At 45.6% G+C, this 20,404-nt stretch overlaps 1 protein-coding gene across 4 annotated transcripts in view; it reads left to right on the top strand.

Annotated features, from left to right (window-relative positions):
• Positions 1-1,434: 1,434 nt before the first annotated feature.
• Positions 1,435-20,404, top strand: part of ADAT1 (adenosine deaminase tRNA specific 1) — a 47,162-nt gene continuing 28,192 nt past the window's right edge. Inside the window, exons 1-5 of one of the 4 annotated variants that reach the window (XM_033943798.1) lie at positions 1,522-1,538; positions 2,147-2,322; positions 13,808-13,991; positions 15,199-15,267; positions 18,507-18,561. In XM_033943798.1, the coding sequence (XP_033799689.1) occupies positions 13,820-13,991; positions 15,199-15,267; positions 18,507-18,561 (296 nt within the window). In that variant the 5' untranslated portion in view covers positions 1,522-1,538; positions 2,147-2,322; positions 13,808-13,819. Of the gene's footprint in view, positions 1,539-1,968; positions 2,323-13,807; positions 13,992-15,198; positions 15,268-18,506; positions 18,562-20,404 lie in introns of those variants that run through there. The other 3 variants (XM_033943799.1, XM_033943797.1, XM_033943795.1) reach the window with 3 other exon arrangements.

The following is a 20,404-nucleotide window of genomic DNA, read 5'->3' as shown; positions in this document are numbered from 1 at the left end:
CATCCCGCACCTATCAAGTACGCTTCAACTGCAGCCTCTCTAAAACATGGAGAAACCCATCAGGCGTTCCACAGGGGTCCCCTCTATCCCCACTACTCTTCAACGTCTATATATCTTCACTAGGCATGCAGCTGGCCCAACAGGGTATAAAAGTATTCAGCTACGCGGATGACTTCACAATCATTATCCCATTCAATACTTCTCCCTCCGATATCACCCCCACAGCAACACAAGCACTAAACCTGATGGAACAATGGACCTCAGAATTTAAACTGAAACTCAATTCAGATAAAACTAAATTCTTTATAGCCTCGCCACTCTCAAATATCACGACAAAATCATTACACATAAACAATCTTAACTACCCCATCCAGCCAACAATGAAGGTACTGGGGGTAATACTAGACCAAGGTCTAACTATGAAAGACCATGTGGACTCCCTAGTCAAAAAAGGGTTCTTCACTCTCTGGAAACTTAGGTCCATAAGAGCATACTTCGACGCTTCAGCATTCAGAATACTGGTACAATCCCTAATATTAAGCCACCTTGATTATTGTAACATCACCCACCTGGCAATTTCCCAGAAGCAAATGCAGAGACTACAACCGATACAAAATGCAGCAGTCAGGCTGATTTTCGGGCTGAAGAAGTCCGATCATATAACCCCTTCCTACCGACTCCTGCACTGGCTACCAATGGAGGCACGCACGAAGTTCAAGCTGGGATGTCTATGCTTCAAAGTACTATCAGGTCTAGCCCCTAAGTACATAACAGACCTCTTCTCATACCCAACCAACAGACATGAGAGAAGATTACACCTGAAATTCGTCTCCCCACCAGCCAGAGGATGCAAATATAAGAGATACCATCAACAACTTCAATCCTATCAAGCAGCCTTATGGGGCAAAGACTTAGATAAACTAATTACACACACAAACAACTATGGAGAATTCAGGAAACACCTGAAAACATACCTGTTCACAAAATACCTAGGCAACGAACAAGGACAATCACTCCCCAAATCTGTTCTTGTAAACTGATAACCCCAATCACTAACTTCCAACCCTGTGCAAACCGCAAGGTACTTCACGACCCTACAGTACATAACTGTTGTTATTATCATTAATGCTGTTACTATCAGATGTACATTGCAATATTCTTTGCTGTAAACCGCCTAGAAGTCGCAAGATTGTTGGCGGTATATAAGAATAAAGTTGTTATTATTATTATTAGTTCTGCAATTTATACCCTTCATTTTAGAGATCCTGGGTGTAGCCATCCCAGGCATCCCCCACCCTCTCCAAGCCTCATCTCAAGTCCCTTCACACTAGCTGCAAGTGAAGGCCCCCCACACGCATGCGCCAGGAGAACTTTAGCCTAGCGCAGCGCGGCATCTGGAAGGAGGGAGGCGGTGCTCGAACGTGGCGGAGGATCCTGGGCACGTGAGCGCCGCACGAACTATCTCCGTCCCTCTGCTGCTCTGGCGCGACTTCCTGTTTCCGGCGAGGCGGGACATCCAAGGGGATCGCCGCTTGACGGTAACAGGGGGCGAGGACTCAGGGGGTTCCACCTAACTTTCAAATCCCTACCTTGAAGGTCTTGTTACTGTTCCAAAGGCAGTATAGGCGCCTATGTGCATTTGTAAATTAGGCACCTGCAGCACAAAAGTTTTAAAACTGTATTTTTGTTATCCAACTACGATTTTATATGGTGCAAGATATAATTATTTTTTAATTATATGCATAAATGTTTTGCTCATGAAGGATCCGAACAACCCACTGCACAATAAACACATGCTAAAAACAATCACTGTGCTTATTTTCGAAAAGCCTGTGTCAGTTAATCATCCTGCTGCTGCATATACTGATATCATATAAAAAAAATAAACAAGTACAGTGTTCTTCCTTTTAGCCGGACGCCCGGCTGTCTTCCTCCAATGAGTAACATTTTGAGAGAAAAAAAAAGTTCTGTGTTGGCATTTTCTCCTACTATGTCCCCTTCCCGCAGGGCATCTCTCGCACCCTGCCTTTGTATGGCTCCCGCCGGTTGGTCCAAGCGGTAAGGCTGCGATCGGCTCAGCCAATAGGAAGAGCAGCAGCAATGAGGGGCAGATTTTGATTGGACCTCTTTGCATTCTTCCCCCTAGCTTCTATCATACCGCATCGCTTTCTGGGGGAAGATGCCCCGGAGGAGAGCGTTGGGGATGTGGGGGTCGGCCGTCTTCCACAAGGACCACCAGTTCTTTGAGGTAGAGAAGGCTATGTCCCGAGTCAGTCTCCACTTATTAGTATCCTCATCAGGAGACTTGAGTGTAGAAAATTGGTGGGTATGAGAGGCTGGGACTCAAATCTTGAATTTGTTTTCTTGTCTTGAGGCTCTGGACTGTAAATGTTGGTTCTTAAAGGCAGCTCGATAAAGTATTTGGGTGGAGAGAGTTTAAAGGCCTAAAAGTTCCAGTATTATTGTATTGTTTCAGCAGTAATCCTGAAAGCTTTCATCACTAGCCATTGCCTAGACGTACAAAAGTATATCATCTCTGCCCATCTACTTTGTTGACTTACTTTTACCTAATTGTAATAGATTAATATAGTTCTCCCTTTCTACCTGGATAACATGTATTGTGTATCTGTGAATGTATTTCTGGAGTCCCTCTATGAGTCCAACTTTTCTTCCATTCTCCACCCCATTGGCAAATGTCTCCCTCACATTCACATTCTCATTCCCTCCCCTGCTGCAAAGGTGGGAGGACTCCAAATGTTAGTAGGAGGAAGATAGAGGGAGAAACCTGAAACAAAGGGGAGGCAGAAGAGAGGGGGTAGATGTGGGACTTGGGAGTGTATAGAGGGAAGAGAGAGGTGGAAAGATTCTGGACCAAGGAGGGAGGAAGGAAGGAAGGAGAGAGAGTGAAGACCCAGAAGGAAGGAGATTGAATGCAGGACATGGGGGGGAGGGTTGTAAGCTGAAGGAAGACAGAGAGAGAAGCCTGGACCAAAGTGGAAAGACAGGAGGCAGATACTGGACTATGGGAGGTGCAGACAGAAGAGACAGAGGGGGAGAGTCCCTGAGGAAGAACAGAGAGATGCAAGATCATAACAGAGGAAGGAGAGAGAAGGTGACATGTTGCCAATAGGGGTGGAGGAGAGAGGAAGAAAAGTTGGACTCATGGAAAGACAGAGAGAGATGTTGGTTTGGGAAGGGAATGAGGTCCGGAGGAGAGGAAGCATGCAGGAGATAGAAAGAAAGAAATGTTGGATACACAGTCAGAAGGAAGTCCAACCAGAAACTGATTAAATCACCAGACAACAAAGGTAGGAAAAATGATTTTATTTTAAATTTAGTGATCGAAATGTGTCAATTTTGAGAATATCTAATCTGCTGTCTATATTTTGTACTAAATATGTCTATTTCTATAGTTGTTACTGATTGCATATCTGCCTGACCTCTTTGAAGACCCCCCAATTGTTAATGATAATTAACATTTTCTCAGCGTACAGTGTGCTTTGTGTTGGTTTTTAAAAAAAATTTTGTGGTTACTATTATGAATTAATGAGATTATATTGTGTGTACATGAAAAATGAATGGAAGAAATAACATTACAATTAGTACTCTTCCAAACTGGAAGAGGCATTAACCGTGACACTATTTTACATTCCCCCCAAAAAGTGGAATAATACTAAAGAAGAGTTTTTCAAATACCTCACTATTAATACCATAAAAGGAACGTACAACCTGCTACTGGGAGACGTAAACGTTCACCTAGAGCAGGTGGAAAAACCAGACGTAATAGAAATTAACACCTTCTTAAAAACTCTCGGTTTCATAATACCAAAACCAGAGAAAACACATGAAAAAGGCCACCAACTAGACATAATTACCCTTTTGCAAAAAGAAATCCCTGACCCAAAGATCCATCATAGCACAGGGACCTGGGAAAAATGCATCTGGTCAGATCACTACATATGTAATTTTGATATATATTGGCAAAAAAAAATCACCCCAACAAAAATATAAAAGAAAAAACCCAAAACCAGCCACAATCACCAGAAGAGGAACTATAAATCCAACAGAATTCTGGGCCCACTACTAACTACAACCAAAAATTGAGGAAATACAGGACTTCCCAACTAGATGGACAAAGTTTAGCAAAGAAGTGTTAGATCAAATAGCACCTTTCCAAACATACAAAAAGAAAGAAAGGGAACTAAATGAATGGTTCGACTCTGAATTACTAACTCTAAAACAGGAACTGAGAAAACTAGAAAGAATCTGGAAAAAACAAACAAAGAGGATGACAAAATACATTGGAAACTAAAAATGAAAAACTACAAAAATCTGATTAGAGAAAAACAAACAAAACACTATGCACAAAAAATAGGGACACGCAAAACAAATAGCAAAAAACTGTTCAAGTTGGTAAACAGACTAACAGACACTACCCAAATCCTGCTATGGGAAAATGAATGTATGCCCTCAGCAGAAACCCTTGCCACTTTTTTCAACAACAAAATCTTAGACGTAAGAGCAACCATACCTTCACCCTCACTCAACTTCGAATTCCAACTCATAGAAACATAGAAAGATGACGGCAGAAAAGGGCCAAGGCCCATCAAGTCTGCCCACTCTATAGACCCTCCCCTTAAGATTAGCCAATGTTTTGCCCTGACCCACGTAGGGATCCCACATGGGCGTCCCATTTATTCTTAAAATCTGGCACGCTGCTGGCCTCGATTACCTGTACTGGAAGCTTGTTCCATTGATCAATCACTCACTCCGTGAATAAATACTTCCTGGTGTCGCTGTGAAATTTCCCGCCCTTGAGTTTGAGCGGGTGCCCCCTTGTGGTTGAGGGTCCTCTGAGAAGGAAAATGTTATCTTCCACTTCTATACGTCCGGTGACGTATTTAAACGTCTCAATCATGTCTCCCCTCTCCCTGCGTTCCTCGAGAGTGTAGAGCTGCAAATTGTTTAGTCTTGCTTCGTACGAGAGACCTTTAAGCCCTGAGACCATTCTGGTGGCCATCCTTTGGACCGACTCGACCCTCTGCATGTCTTTGCGATAATGTGGCCTCCAGAATTGCACGCAGTATTCCAGATGAGGTCTCACCATGGTCCTGTATAATGGCATTATGACTGCAGGCTTTCTGCTGACGAAACTTCTACGGATGCAACCCAGCATCTGTCTTGCCCTTGAGGAAGCCTTCTCCACCTGATTGGCAGATTTCATGTCTGCACTAATGATTACTCCTAAATCTCGTTCTGCTGAAGTCCTGGTCAAGGTCTCCCCGTTCAAGGTATAAGTTCTGCATGGGTTTCTGCTACCCAGGTGCATGACCTTACACTTTCCAGCATTGAAGCCCAACTGCCAGGCTGAGGACCAGCATTCCAATGTATGCAGGTCCTGCGCCATAATATCTTGTAGATTGTCCTCGCTTACCATATTACATAGTTTGGCGTCGTCGGCGAATAATGTTACTTTACCTTGAAGCCCTTGAGTCAGATCTCCTATGAATATGTTGAAGAGGAGTGGACCCAAGACCGAGCCCTGCGGCACCCCGCTGGTCACCTCCGATGTCTCAGAGAAAGTACCGTTAACCATCACCCTCTGAAGTCTGCCACTCAGCCAATCATTGACCCATGCTGTCAGAGTCTCTCCTAACCCCATCGATTTCATCTTGTTTAACAGTCTGCGGTGTGGGACGCTGTCAAAAGCTTTACTGAAGTCCAGGTACACTATGTCTAGTGAATCTCCTTCGTCCAGTCTTTTTGTTACCCAGTCAAAGAAGCTGATGAGGTTTGATTGGCAGGACCTACCCTTGGTGAATCCATGTTGATTGGGGTCCCGTAGATTCCCTTCGTCCAAGACCGTGTCCAATTGGCGTTTGATCAGTGTTTCCATGAGTTTGCATACTATCGATGTCAGACTCACCGGTCTGTAATTTGCAGCCTCTGTCCAGCAACCCTTTTTGTGTAGAGGAACGACGTTAGCTGCTTTCCAGTCCAAGGGGACTGTCCCTGTACTCAGTGAGAGATTGAAGAGCACGGCTAACGGTTCTGCCAGGACATCACCTAACTCCCTGAGCACTCTGGGGTGCAGATTGTCCGGTCCCATGGCTTTGTCCACCTTGAGTTTTGTATGTATAGTGCTATTCCTCCTCCTTTCTGGTAAGTCCTGTCTTTTCGGTAGAGTTTGTATCCTGGCAGTACTATGTCCCATTTGTTTTCCTTGTTCCACCATGTTTCCGTGATCCCTATAATGTCTAGTCTCTCATTATTGGCCTTGACTGGAAATTAGCTAATGTTCCTCTGCATAAAAAGGGTTGCAGGGCAGAGGCTGCGAATTATAGACCGGTGAGTCTCACATCAATAGTGTGCAAACTCATGGAAACACTAATTAAAAGCAAATTGGACACGATCTTGAATGAAGGGAATCTTCGGGATCCCAGTCAGCATGGATTCACCAAGGGTAGGTCCTGCCAATCCAATCTCATCAGCTTCTTTTACTGGGTAACAAGAAAGTTGGACTTGGGAGAGTCTTTGGACGTCGTGTACCTGGACTTCAGTAAAGCTTTTGACAGTGTCCCACACCACAGGCTGCTAAGCAAGATGGAATTGATGGGGTTAGGAGAGACACTAACTGCATGGGTCAATGATTGGCTGAGTGGCAGACTTCAGAGGGTGGTGGTTAATGGTACCCTCTCTAAAACATCGGAGGTGACCAGTGGAGTGCCGCAGGGCTCGGTCCTGGGTCCACTCCTTTTCAACATATTCATAGGGGATCTGACTCAAGGGCTTCAAGGTAAAATAACACTATTCGCCGATGACGCCAAACTATGTAATATAGTAAGTGAATGCAGTTTACAGAATTATATGGCGCAGGACCTGCTTACATTGGAAAGTTGGTCCTCAACCTGGCAGCTAGGCTTCAATGCTAAGAAATGTAAGGTCATGCACCTCGGAAGCGGAAATCCATGCAGAACGTACTTCTTGAACGGAGAAACTTTAACTAGGACTTCAGCAGAACGAGATTTAGGAGTAATCATCAGTGCAGACATGAAAACTGCCAATCAAGTGGAGAAGGCTTCATCTAAGGCAAGGCAGATATTGGGTTGTATCAATAGAAGTTTCGTCAGCCGAAAGCCTGAAGTCATAATGCCGTTGTACAGGGCCATGGTGAGACCTCATCTGGAGTACTGTGTGCAATTCTGGAGGCCACATTACAGTAAAGATGTGCGCAGAATTGAATCGGTTCAACGGACGGCCACCAGGATGATCTCGGGGCTCAAGGGTCTCTCGTACGAAGAGAGACTGAACAAATTGCAGCTCTACACTCTTGAGGAACGTAGGGAGAGGGGAGACATGATCGAAACATTTAAGTACCTCACGGGACGTGTCGAAGTGGAAGATGATATTTTCTTTCTCAAGGGACCCTCGGCCACAAGAGGGCACCCGCTCAAACTCAGGGGCGGAAAATTTCATGGCGACACCAGAAAGTATTTCTTCACAGAGAGAGTGGTTGATCATTGGAACAAGCTTCCAGTACAGGTGATCGAGGCAGACAGCGTGCCAGACTTTAAGAATAAATGGGATACCCATGTAGGATCCCTACGAGGGTCAAGATAAGGAAATTGGGTCATTAGGGCATAAACGGGGTGGGTAAGCAGAGTGGGCAGACTTGAGGGGCTGTAGCCCTTTTCTGCCGTCATCTTCTATGTTTCTATGACTTCTAGTTCCCCCATTTTGTTCTTTAGGCTCCTTGCATTAGTATACATGCAGTTCAAGTCCTGGCATTTTCCCTTCCTCGCTATTTTCCCTTGCATTCCGTTATTCATTCTGTACCCTTCCTGATCTGCCAACTCCTGAGTATTGTCTCTTTTGTCTTCTCTTTGTGGTAAGTTCCTATTGCCTTCCCCTTGTGGTGTGTTCCTATTGTCGTCCTCTTGTTCCTTCTCATCATCCAGTCCCATTTTGACTTCCCCTTGTAGTATGTTCATCCTGTCCCCCTCTCGCTTCATCTGACTCCCTTGTTTGTTCATAGTCTGTTGCTTGCCACTTATGTCTTCCCCGCAATCTTCCCCCTCAGTATCCTCACTGGATATTGTTTCCCGAACTGTCGATACCAGGTCGACTGTCGGCTTTCCCCTTCTACTTAGTTTAAAGCTTGCTCTATCGCTCTTCTGACGTTATTTGCTAGTTGTCTAGTTCCCACCTTGCTCAGGTGTAGACCATCCTTCTTGAAAAGCTTGTTCTTTCCCCAGAACGTTGTACAGTTCCTCATGAAGAGAAAACCCTCTTCCTCACACCATCTTCTCATCCATGCATTAATTGATTGTAGCTCCGTCTGCCTCTTCGTTTCTGCCCTCGGTACTGGCAGGATCTCTAAAAACAGACAAATCCCCGGGTCCGGATGGAATCCATCCAAGGGTTCTGAAGGAACTAAAGGAGGAAATAGCAGAACAGCAAATTTGCAACCTATCTCTGAAAACAGGTGTGATCCCGGAGGATTGGAAGATAGCCAACATTACACCTATCTTTAAAAAGGGATCAAGAGGTGACCCGGGAAACTACAGACCGGTGAGTCTGACCTCGGTTCCGGGGAAAATGGCAGAAGCACTGATAAAAGAAAACATCGATGAACATTTTGAAAAAAACGAACTTCTGATAACCAGCCAACATAGTTTCTGCAGGGGGAGATCATGCCTGACTAACTTATTGCACTTCTTCGAGGGAATTAACAAACAGATGGACAGAGGAGACCCCATAGACATCATATACCTAGATTTCCAGAAAGCCTTTGACAAGGTGCCTCATGAACATCTACTCCGGAAACTAAAGAACCATGGGGTGGACGGAGACGTGCATAGATGGATCAGAAACTGGTTAGAGGGTAGGAAACAGAGGGTAGGTGTGAAGGGCCACTACTCAGACTGGAGAAAGGTCACGAGTGGTGTTCCGCAGGGCTCGGTGCTCGGGCCGCTGCTTTTTAATATATTCATAAATGATCTAGAAACAGGAACGAAGTATGAGATAATAAAATTTGCGGACGACACCAAACTATTTAGTGGAGCTCGGACAAAGGAGGACTGCGAAGAATTGCAAAGGGACTTGGACAAACTAGGGGAATGGGCAGAGAGATGGCAGATGAAGTTCAATGTTGAGAAATGTAAAGTATTGCATGTGGGAAGCAGAAACCCGAGGTACAATTATACAATGGGAGGGATGTTATTGACTAAGAGTACCCAAGAAAGGGACTTGGGGGTAATGGTGGACATGACAGTGAAGCTGACGGCACAGTGCACAGCGGCCGCTAAGAGAGCAAATAGAATGCTAGGTATTATCAAGAAGGGTATTACAACCAGTATGAAAGAAGTTATCCTGCCGCTGTATCGGGCGATGATGCGCCCGCATCTGGAATACTGCGTCCAATATTGGTCACCGTACCTTAAGAAGGATATGGCATTACTCGAGAGAGTACAGAGGAGAGCGACACGACTGATTAAGGGGATGAAAAGCCTTTCATATGCTGAGAGATTGGAAAAACTGGGACTCTTCCCTGGAGAAGAGAAGACTTAAAGGGGATATGATAGAGATTTACAAGATCATGAAGGTCATAGAGAGAGTAGAGAGGGACAGATTCTTCAAACTTTCAGAAAATAAAAAAACAAGAGGGCATTCGGAAAAGTTGAAAGGGGACAGATTCAAAACGAATGCTAGGAAGTTCTTCTTTACCCAACGTGTGGTGGACACCTGGAATGCACTTCCAGAGGACGTTATAGGGCAGAGTACGGTACTGGAGTTTAAGAAAGGATTGGACAAATTCCTGCTGGAAAAGGGGATAGAGGGGTATAGATAGAGGTTTACTGCACAGGTCGCCGCGTGAGCTGACTGCTGGCCGCGATGGACCTCAGGTCTGACTCAGCGGAGGCATTTCTTATGTTCTCTCAGAGGTCCTCGACATAGCTCTCCAGGTGAAGTCCGACCCAAATTCCCCCTTTGCCAGATTTCTAGCACTGGCCACTCCTGTATCACATTGGTCACATGACTTCTTCATTTCTGTACCTCAAAGGCATGACTCGGCTCTTTTGCACCTGAACTCTGATATCCATTAGCCTAGAACCAGCACAATGACTGGCAGCGGGAGTTCATCTAATCTAATCCAGCACTGGTCACCATACATGAAGAAAGACACAGTACTACTCTAAAGGGTCCAGAGAAGAGCGACTAAAATGGTTAAGGGGCTGGAGGAGTTGCCGTACAGTGAGAGATTAGAGAAACTGGGCCTCTTCTCCCTTGAAAAGAGGAGACTGAGAGGGGACATGATCAAAACATTCAAGATAATTAAGGGAATAGACTTAGTAGATAAAAGACAAGTTGTTCACCCTCTCCAAGGTAGAGAGAATGAGAGGGCACTCTAAAGTTAAAAGGGGATAGATTCCGTACAAACGTAAGGAAATTCTTCAGCCAGAGAGTGGTAGAAAACTGGAACGCTCTTCCGGAGGCTGTTATAAGGGAAAACATCCTCCAGGGATTCAAGACAAAGTCAGACAAGTTCCTGCTGAACCAGAACGTAGCAGGTAAGGCTAGTCTCAGGACACTGGTCTTTGACCTAAGGGCAGCCATGTGAGTGGACTGCTGGGCACGATGGACCACTGGTCTGACCCAGCAGCGGCAGTTCTTATGTTCTTAAGTTCTAGGCGACTGATAAGAAAAAGTAGGAGGGGAAGGGTAGGAGGGATGAACAAGAAAGGGGAGAGGAGGAAGGAGGGGATGGCAGATAACATTAGTCAGGTGCACCTGTGATCCTTTGCAGGCTTCCCTAATTAGCTGAAGGGCAGCACTATTTCCAGCCTGAGGCACATGGGCCCAACCCGACCATGTGCCCAAGGCCCCGCCCCCAGGAGGGACCTAAGGCTTCCGGGCCTATTCTGATTGGCCCAGGCGCCTTAGGCTCTACCAGTAGGCGGAGCTTTGGGACGGATGGGCCAATCCGGCCTCATTCTGTCGTTGGCTGCCTTCCGGACAGGCGGGTTTGGCTCCCGTCTGTCCGGCCAACTACACAAAGGTACGGGGAAGGGGGGTGGGGGTGTCGTGGGGGTCAGCCAGGGGGGTCGCGGGTCGGCTAGGGGAGCAGTCGGAGGTTCTTGGGGGGAGCGGTCGTTGGGGGGAGGGGGGTTTGCGTCGAGGGCAGGAGGGCCTGGGATCCCTCCCCGTAATGTAGTGCGGGGTGGGGGTAGGGGGTCGCCGTGGCCAGGAGGGTTTGGGCTCCCTCCTGGCCCGAACAACTAGTGGGGGGGGGGGGTCGCCAGGGCCAGGAGGACTTGGGCTCCCTCCTGGCCCGATATTGTCAGGGAGTTGGGGAGTCGGCGGGGCAAGTGGGCTTGGGCTCCCTTTTGCCTCGATCGTGTCGGGGAGTCGGGGGGGCAAGAGGGCTTGAACTCCCTCTTGCCCCGATCATGTCGGGGGTGCCGCGGTTGGCTGGGGCAAGAGGGCTTGAGCTCCCTCTTGCCCCGATCGTGTCGGTTAGTCGGGGAGTCGGGGCAAGAGGGCTTGATGTCAGAGAAAGGGCGGGACCACCGGAAGAAGAAGCAGCGCAGGAGCAGGGCTCACAGAAGGGCCGGGACCGCCAAGAGGAAGCAGCAGGACACCGGTAGGAGCTTCTACATGATGGGGGGGGGGTCGAGAGGCTGTGGGGGTGCGAGTGGTCCTTCAGGGTGGGGGTGCGGGTGCGTGCAAGCGGTTCTTCGGGGTGGGGGTGTGAGCAGTCCTGCGGGGGGGGGGGGTGAATCGGACGTCGAGGGGGGAAACTATGTAAAAAAAATTTTGTACTACGCGCTCACGCGTATAACGTGCAAGGTTATGCACGGTTTGTAAAAATCGTGTATAACGCGCGCGTTATATGCGTGAAAATACGGTAATATAGAACCAAATCTTTCCAGAGAAGAGAAAATGGTAAAACTAGAGGGCATAATTTCAGGTTGCAGCCCCCTGGGGGAAGACTCTTTTTCACAGAGAGGATGGTGGATGCCTGGAATGCCCTCCTGAGGAAAGTGGTGGAGAGGAAAACGGTGATGGAATTCAAAAAAGCGTAGGATAAACTTAAGAGGATTCCTAATTAGAAAATGAAGAATGTAAATTAAAGAGCTAAGGCCGGTACTGGACAGACTTGCACGGTCTGTGTCCCATATGTGATGATTTGGTGTAGGATTGGGCTGGGGAGGGCATCAATGGGAACTCCACTAACTTGGAACATGAGGATGTTATTGGCCAGACTTTATGATAGATATTTATTTATTTATTTTTTTTAATTTCTATACTGTTTTATCCAAAACAGTTCACAAGGGGTTACATACATAAAATGTTAAAAGTTAATACAAAATAAGAAAATAAAAAGACATATTCAATGTAGCATAAATTCAATGTAGTATAAATCCATTGCTCAGAAAAATGCATTAACAAATAGTTGAGTCTTTGGCATTTTCCTAAAAGAATTCCTCTCTCCACATTTTCGAATCTGGCCAACAAGACCGTTCCATAGCTTAACTCCTGTAAACAGGATGGTTGGATAGGCTGGAGTGAGCTTGGATTGCAGCTTCAGCATTTGGAATCTAGGACAAAACCAGGTGGACTTTACAGTCTATGACCCAGAAATATCAAAGAAGAGACAAGTTAATTTAATCATGTATTTTTAATGGGTATAACTAATGGGCAGGTTTTTATCTGCCGTCATTTACTATGTTACTAGAGAATAGTTAAGCTTTGAAACACATTGACAGAGGATGTGGTAAGAGCAGTTAATGTAGCTGGTTTTAAAAAAGGTTTGGACATAGCCTGTTATTGAGACAGACATGGGGAAAGCCACTTGCCCTGGATCGGTGGCATGGAATGTTGCTACTATTTGGGTTTTAGAATCTTGTTACTCTTTGGGATTTCAGAATCTTGCTTTTCTTTGGGATTCTGTATGGAATGTTGCTACTTTGGGCTTTTGCTAGGTACTTTTTGACCTGGATTGGCTTCCGTGAAGATGGGATACTGGGCTAGACTCTTATGTAAAGTAGATGTGAATGTGCAAATACAAGATATAAAAGGAGCTGCTTTATTAATACAGTGGTGCCTCACACAACGAACTTAATTCGTTCCAGGAGCAAGTTTGTTATGCGAAAAGTTCGTTGTGTGAAACGCGTTTTCCCATAAGAATACATGTAAAACAAAATAATTCGTTCTGCAGCCCTACATTTCCCTCCCTCCACCTCACCTTATATGCAGAGTTTGCCAGCTTTCTTTTTCACCCAGCCGCACGCTTTCAAAAAGCTGTGCACGCGCAGCTGCTGAAGTTGATCAATGTTCTCCTCTCCTGCAACTTCCGGTTTCCGGTTGCGTCAGAGGAGAAGATTGAACAACAGAGCATGCGCGCATGTGCTGCTCTTTGAAAGTGTGTGGCTGGCCGAAAAAGAAAGCCGGAAAACTCGGCATCTAAGGTAAGGTGGAGGGAGATGATGGAACACTGCATTCAGACAGGAGGGTGCTGCTGTTCCCGGCTCACATTAGGAAGCGGCGAGAGTAGTTCCGCCCCCCCCCGGGCCCCTCGGGCGACTTCGTTGTGTGAAACGAAGTTCGTTATAGGGAGCAAGACAAAAAGTTCTTATGCGCAGCGTTCGCTGTGCGAGGCGTCCGTTATGCGAGGCACCACTGTACTTCATAATTTTGTAAAAAGGGAGCTTTATGCATAACTTTACACATTGCCTTTTGAAATGCACATGTCAACATTAGGCATGATATGCTATTGACAAGCTCTGAAAATGATTTGTTAAAGGTGGCTGTAAGAATGTGGTCTGCAGATGAGATTGCTGCACTCTCTTATAAGCACTACTCTACCAAGTTGCCCAAGCAAGGTATGCCTAATCCCGAACGAGAGTGGACATTGTTGGCAGCCGTAATACAAGTCGAGTTGTCGGACCTTAAGAAGGACGATGGCCCCAGCCAGGAACCTTCACAGAGTAAGTGCCTTTATTCTGCTAATTGCTTCCTTTGTTTTAATGTGCATTACTTATTTTTGTGTTGATTTCTTGTACATTGCATTGCTGATATCTTCAAAGAATAATCAAATTTATGAAACATTATCAAGTAAACATAAATGGATAGAAATGGTTTTATTTTTTTTCATATTTGAAGCAAATAACTTTCAGTCCCATTGCTAAAAAGCTTTGCTACTGTTCAGTTTTTTTCTTCTCTCAAGTTTTGACTACTGCAGACATTTAATAGTAGCCCATATGTGTTAACTGTTGCCTTATCCTTGATGGATGGTATCTCATAAGCTTCCCTTATATTGTTCCACTGTCATTTTAGAAACTTGACAGCAGATAACAACCAAATGGCCCATCCAGTCTGCTCATCCACAGCATTCACTTTCTCTTACTCTCCCCAAGAGATCCTATGTGCCTGTCCCACACTTTCTTGAATTCAGGCAGTCTTTGTCTCCATCACTTCCACCCTTTCTGCAAAAAAGTATTTCCTTAGATTACTCCTGACTTCATCCTATACCCTCTCCTGACGTTTCCCTTCATTTGAAAAAGACTTACCTCTTGTACAGTAATGCCACAGAAATATTTAAACACAATGCAGGTACTATTACAATTCCAAGTGACCAAATGAATAGGCAGGGAGTGCACTAGATGTGGTGTATTTAGATTTAGCAAAGCCTTTGACAGTGTTCCACACAGATGTCTAATAAATAAACTAAGTATCCTCGGGGTGGGCCCCAAAGTGACGGGCTGGGTCACTCTGAGGAAAGGGATGCTGACAGTTGTATGCCTCAAGATTCTGTTCTTTTTAACATTTTTATAAGCGATATTGCTGAAGGGCGTTATGCATGCTTTAGGGCCTAAGAGTACAGAATATGAGCATAACCAATATTAACACGCTTAACATTTAGGTGGTGGTACTTATGTCAGCCGTAGAACTGCAAACTCCATAGTGGGGCAGGTACCTTCTTTGCCCATGTTTTGCCGCTATGTATGCAAATTAAGCAGGTATTTGCAGATTAGCACTTCTGTACCTAAAGTGTGCCAGGTTATAAAATTACCCAGTTTTTGGATATATTATAAATACAGAAAGAAACTTAAGACAAATGACATTAAGCAAGGTTTTACCAAGAGAGTGAAATTTTTTTTTCTTTTAATAATGTTACACTTTCTTTTTCTTAAGTAATCAAAGAAGTCGTTGCTATGGGAACTGGCACAAAATGTATCGGTCAATCAAAAATGAGCACAATGGGTAAGTAAAATTGTTGTAGTTAACCTTTTTCTGAGTAAAATCTGAACTGTTCCTCCCATCCCCTGACAGTATTCAGTTCTTTGGTCTTGTTTATTTAGCATCATTTTGTGCAGCCTTTCAAAGAACTCAGTTATTCACAACAAGTCAGAATAAAATTGTAAGGTTAAAGTATTTAAAAAACAAACCTGTTACCCCACAGCTGCGCTGGTAAAAAATCCAAGCAATCCTTTTCTAATCAATTTTAACCCAGGACAAGCAGGCAGCATATTCTCTACATGTGGGTGACATCACCGACGGAACCCCCTAGCGGACGTTTTCGCAAGCAGACTTGCTTGAAGACCTTCAAGCTTGCGATTGGCCCGCGCGTGCCCCTCCCGCCCAGTCTAGGGCATGCGTCTCCTCAGCGTGGCCTCAGTTCTCTGTTTTCTGCTTTGCGCAGTATCGTTGTCCCTCTTGCACCGCGGCTTGTTTGGTTAGTTTCAGTTCAGTCACTGTGCCCGCGTCTTTGTTTTCCTTTGTTTTCATTTTTTTCAGTTCGTATATTTTTGACCGGGTTTCCGGTCTTACTCTGGCCGCCTGGCCTTGCTGGGCCGTGGCTGTATTTCTTCTTATGTCCCGGCCTCGTTCCGGGTTTAAAAACTGTACAAAGTACAACCGGGTTATCTCCATCACCGACCCTCATCGTTGGTGTGTGGAGTGCCTGGGTGCAGAGCACCACGCTAAGTCGTGTCCCCGTTGTGTGACTTTGCAATCGTGGGCTCTTCGTAGGAGGGTGGCCAAGATTCTCCAATTCTTTAGCCCCATGGATCCTGCGGGACAGGCCTCATGCTTAGTCTCGTCGCCCTCGTTGGGTGCCTCGGCCTCGAAGGCTCCGGCCTCAGCTCCTCCTGCTACTCCAGCCTCGGGTAAGTCTCCTCTTTCCTCCTCAGGTGTGCCGGCAAAGAAGCCTACCTCGGAGTCTCATGTCAGTGCTGCCTTGTCGGCATCTTCAAGACATTACTCTAAGCGTGCCTCCTCACATAGGGAATACTCTTCCTCGAGGTCGCCCCCGAAGGAGCGCATTGCTGCACCTAAGACCCACTCACCTTTGGTCTCGGTGCCTATGTTCGAGGACATGCTTAAGGCTATACTTACCACGCAGCTTTCCTCAGTGGTAAGCCAACTGGTCCCGACTTCGACGCCTCTGATCTTGGTCTTGACCCAGTCTCGGTCTGACCAGCCTGAGCGTCCCCTCATATCTCAAGGCCATGCCCGCAAGACTCGCCGGGTTCCCTCGAGTGATTCTTCATCCACCGAGTCACCTGTGACTTTTCGGGGGTCCAGGCCAGGGGCCCATTTTTCCCCCGCTGCTATGTCGCGGCTTGCCCCTCCTAAAAAGCACCGGTATTCTCCGCCCCTTCGGGGCAGGTCTCAGACCACAAAATCTTCCAGGCACACGCTTGTCCTCGAGTTGGACTCTCGTGTGTGTTCCCCATCGAGGCGGCTGCCAGTCTTCTTTGAAACCGATGGAGGAATTTTCCTTTGCCCCGTCTTCTCCGAGGCTTTGCCAGCTGTTTCCTAAGACCCCGGGGTCTTCCCCGGTCCATCTTGCATGTGGTCTTTCCTCGACGTCCCCCAAACACTTTAGTCGAGCCTCTTCGGTCTCCCATTCGCGGGACTCCGAGGCACCGGCTTACTATTCAAGGGAAATTTCTCCCTCTTTCTCGGTTGTCTATGCCCTAATGACCCAATTTCCTTATCTTGACCCTCGTAGGGATCCCACATGGGTATCCCATTTATTCTTAAAGTCTGGCACGCTGTCTGCCTCGATCACCTGCCCTGGAAGCTTGTTCCAAAGATCAACCACTCTCTCTGTGAAGAAATACTTTCTGGTGTCGCCATGAAATTTTCCGCCCCTGAGTTTGAGCGGGTGCCCTCTTGTGGCCGAGGGTCCCTTGAGAAAGAAAATATCATCTTCCACTTCGACACGTCCCGATCATGTCTCCTCTCATCGTCTAGAGGCAGACGCCTTTCTCCTGGATTGGACGCACAAATACCTTTATGCATTTCCACCGATTCCTCATTGTCAAAGATCCGATACTCCTGCAGATCTTTCCATCTCTTTTCATGCAGAATCAAGGGTCTCTTTTGCATCCCAATCTACTGTTGCACCCGACAGCTTGGTACTTTTCAGGATGACCTCAGCAGACACTGATCTTTCTGATCCTGTCAGAGTTATTTTAGATACATCCAGAAAACCGTCTACACAGCAGTGCTACCAACAGAAGTGGACACGGATTTCAACGTGGTGTACTCTTCATCATCAAGATGCTTCATCTTCCTCCATATCGTCAGTGTTGGATTACCTTCGCCACCTATCCAATTCAGGTCTTTAAAACCACTTCAGTCAGAGTTCACCTTAGTGCTATCAGTGCTTTCTATATGCCAGTCAACAATAAATCTCTGACTGTTCATCCTCTGGTTTCCAGGATCATGAAAGGACTTTTCAATATCAAATTACCTCCAGTGGTTTGGAATCTTAATGTTGTTCTCACCAAATTAATGAAACCTCCATTTGAGCCAATGTCTTTTGCTCATCTTAAATATCTAACTTGGAAAGTGATATTTTTAATCTCCATCACTTCTGCACATTGAGTGAGTGAGCTTTAAGCGTTGGTGTTGGACCCACCACAATATGGTAGTTATCCACACCCATCCAAAATTCTTGCCAAAAGTAGTCACAGAATTCCATTTGAATCAATCGATTGTGCTTCCAGTTTTCTTTCCCAAGCCTCATTTTCACCATGAAGAAACAACTCTTCATACTTTAGACTATAAACAAGCCTTGGCTTATTGCTTTCAACGGACTAAGCCACATAGAAAATCTCCTCAACTGTTTATCTCCTTTGATCCTAACAGGTTAGGCCAGCCTGTAACCAAGAGAACTATTTCTACATGGTTGGCGGCCTTTATTGCCTTCTTCTAAGCTCAGGGGTCGTGTAACTACACATAAGATCCGAGCTATGGCAGCTTGAGTTGCTTTCTTACGTTCCACGGAGAGAGAAAGAGATAATGGTTACTGCGGATGGGTAGACTAGATGGACCATTTGGCCTTTATCTGCTTTATCTTACTGTATAACATACTCAGTTTAGTAATATAAATAATTCAAATGAGAGAGAATAGCATGTTTCTCACCCAAGTAAAGTTATTTATGTTTTGACTCGTGGAATATCTATCTGCTTTTTTGGTTTGTCTATAGGAGATGCCCTCAATGACAGCCATGCCGAAGTTGTAGCTAAGAGAAGTTTTCAGAGGTGAGAATTCATTGGTAGTTCCTTTTCATATTAATGGTTATCAAATTAAAAGGGTTTCAGGGGAAGATTCTCAAATGTTTGTGGTAAATCCGACGGGCTACTGTAACGATTTCAAAAAGGTGAGTCATTTTTATAAAACCGCACATATAAATGAGGTTCATGGAGGTTTGCTAAATTTGTATGTGCCGATCGCTGGTGATAGTGATCGGCATTTGCGCAGAATAAACACATAAATAAAAAAAATTAAATAATTTAAAAAAAACCCAAATTGAAGATCGGCAAAAGGGATGCCCACTCTCCCCTGCTGCTGACATCATGTCTGAAGTGATGCCCATTCCCTTCCGCTGCTGCCATAAAGCAAACCCCCCCAGCAGCGGGAGAGAATCCCACTCCCTCCTGCTGCCAAGCAACTCCCCTTACACCTCCCCCGGTAGTGGGAGAGATGCCCACTGCCTCCGCCATAGTACCCCTGACAACCCCCTCCCTTGCCTCCGATGATCCTCTGCCCTTCTATTATCTTGTTTATGAAGGCCTGCAGGAGGAATGCCTCCTATCTCTGGACAGCAGGCCCGCCTCTTCAAAATGGCGAGCTTTCCCATCCCAGTTATCTTGGCAGTCATAGTCTTAGGTCCCTCAGCGTGTTCCTGAATGCACCAGAGAGAGGAAGACTCACTATTTTGAAGAGGCGGACCTACTGGCTGGAGATAGGAGGCATCCCTCCGGGCTGGCCTTTGTAAACAAGGTAGTGGGTCAGGGGGACGTCTGAGGCACAGGAGGGAGTCATCGGGCATACGATGGCAGTGGTGGGAAAGAGTGGGCATCCTCCTGCTGCCAGAGGGGGTTGTTTGATGGCAGCAAATCATTCTGGCAGGTCTGACCTGTCAAGCCTTACTTTCTGTTAATACTTGAGCCAATCAGCGCTCACACTGACCAGAAAATAGGGCTAGGACAGCTCAGACCTGCCAGAAAATTTTGCTCGCAAATGTTGGTTAGCGAGGTTAGGATGACAATAATGGAGATTTCCCCGGAATGCTCATTTAAATATTAATGACCTCGTTGTAATACCTTTGCATGGCAGAATGCTATGAAGCTCAGAAAATATCACGATAAGCTGTTTTGATAATCCACCGCTAAAATACATGAAAGCTAAACCGGCTGGAACCGGTTTAGTGGCCACGTTAAAGTTGTGAGAATCTTCACATCTGCTAAGGTTTGTTTGGTTTTTTTTTAATGAATCCTCTGTCCTCCTTTAAACCAGCCATTGCAGCAAGTTATTAGAGATCACAATGGAATCCAGGGCATGTCTATCTTAAATCTCATTCATAAGTGTTACTGTGATTCTGTGGGTGATTTTGCATAGGTCATCTAGGTAGGACATGCACAATTTCTCGAGTATTTTACAAAAGGCTCGCTGAATGGTGCAAAATGCGGTGGTCAGATTAATTTTCAGGTTGAAGAAATACGATCATGTAACACCTTCTTATCGAGTGCTGCACTGGTTGCCATTGGAGGCGCGTGTGAAGTTTAAGTTTGGTTGTTTTAAGGTTTTATTTGGTTTAGCTCCTAAATACATAACTGAGCTTTTCTCTTTTGCAACCAACAGACATAAGAGAAGCTCACACCTGAATTTTGTTTTTCTGCCAATTAGAGGATGTAAACTTAAAAAACATCATCAATATCTTTTTTCATATCAGGCAGCATTATGGGGCAGAGATCTAGAACAATTGTTTCTGCTTACTGATACTTATGGGGAATTTAGGAGACATCTAAAAACATATCTGTTTTTGAAGTACTTAGGTAGCTGATTTTGTAGAATTTTATCAGGCAATAATCAGATCTTTTT

Source organism: Geotrypetes seraphini, chromosome 4 (assembly GCF_902459505.1).
Source record: "Geotrypetes seraphini chromosome 4, aGeoSer1.1, whole genome shotgun sequence".
NCBI lineage: Eukaryota > Metazoa > Chordata > Amphibia > Gymnophiona > Dermophiidae > Geotrypetes > Geotrypetes seraphini.
Note: the sequence above shows the minus strand (reverse complement) of the source record. Positions and strands in the feature narration are given on the sequence as shown.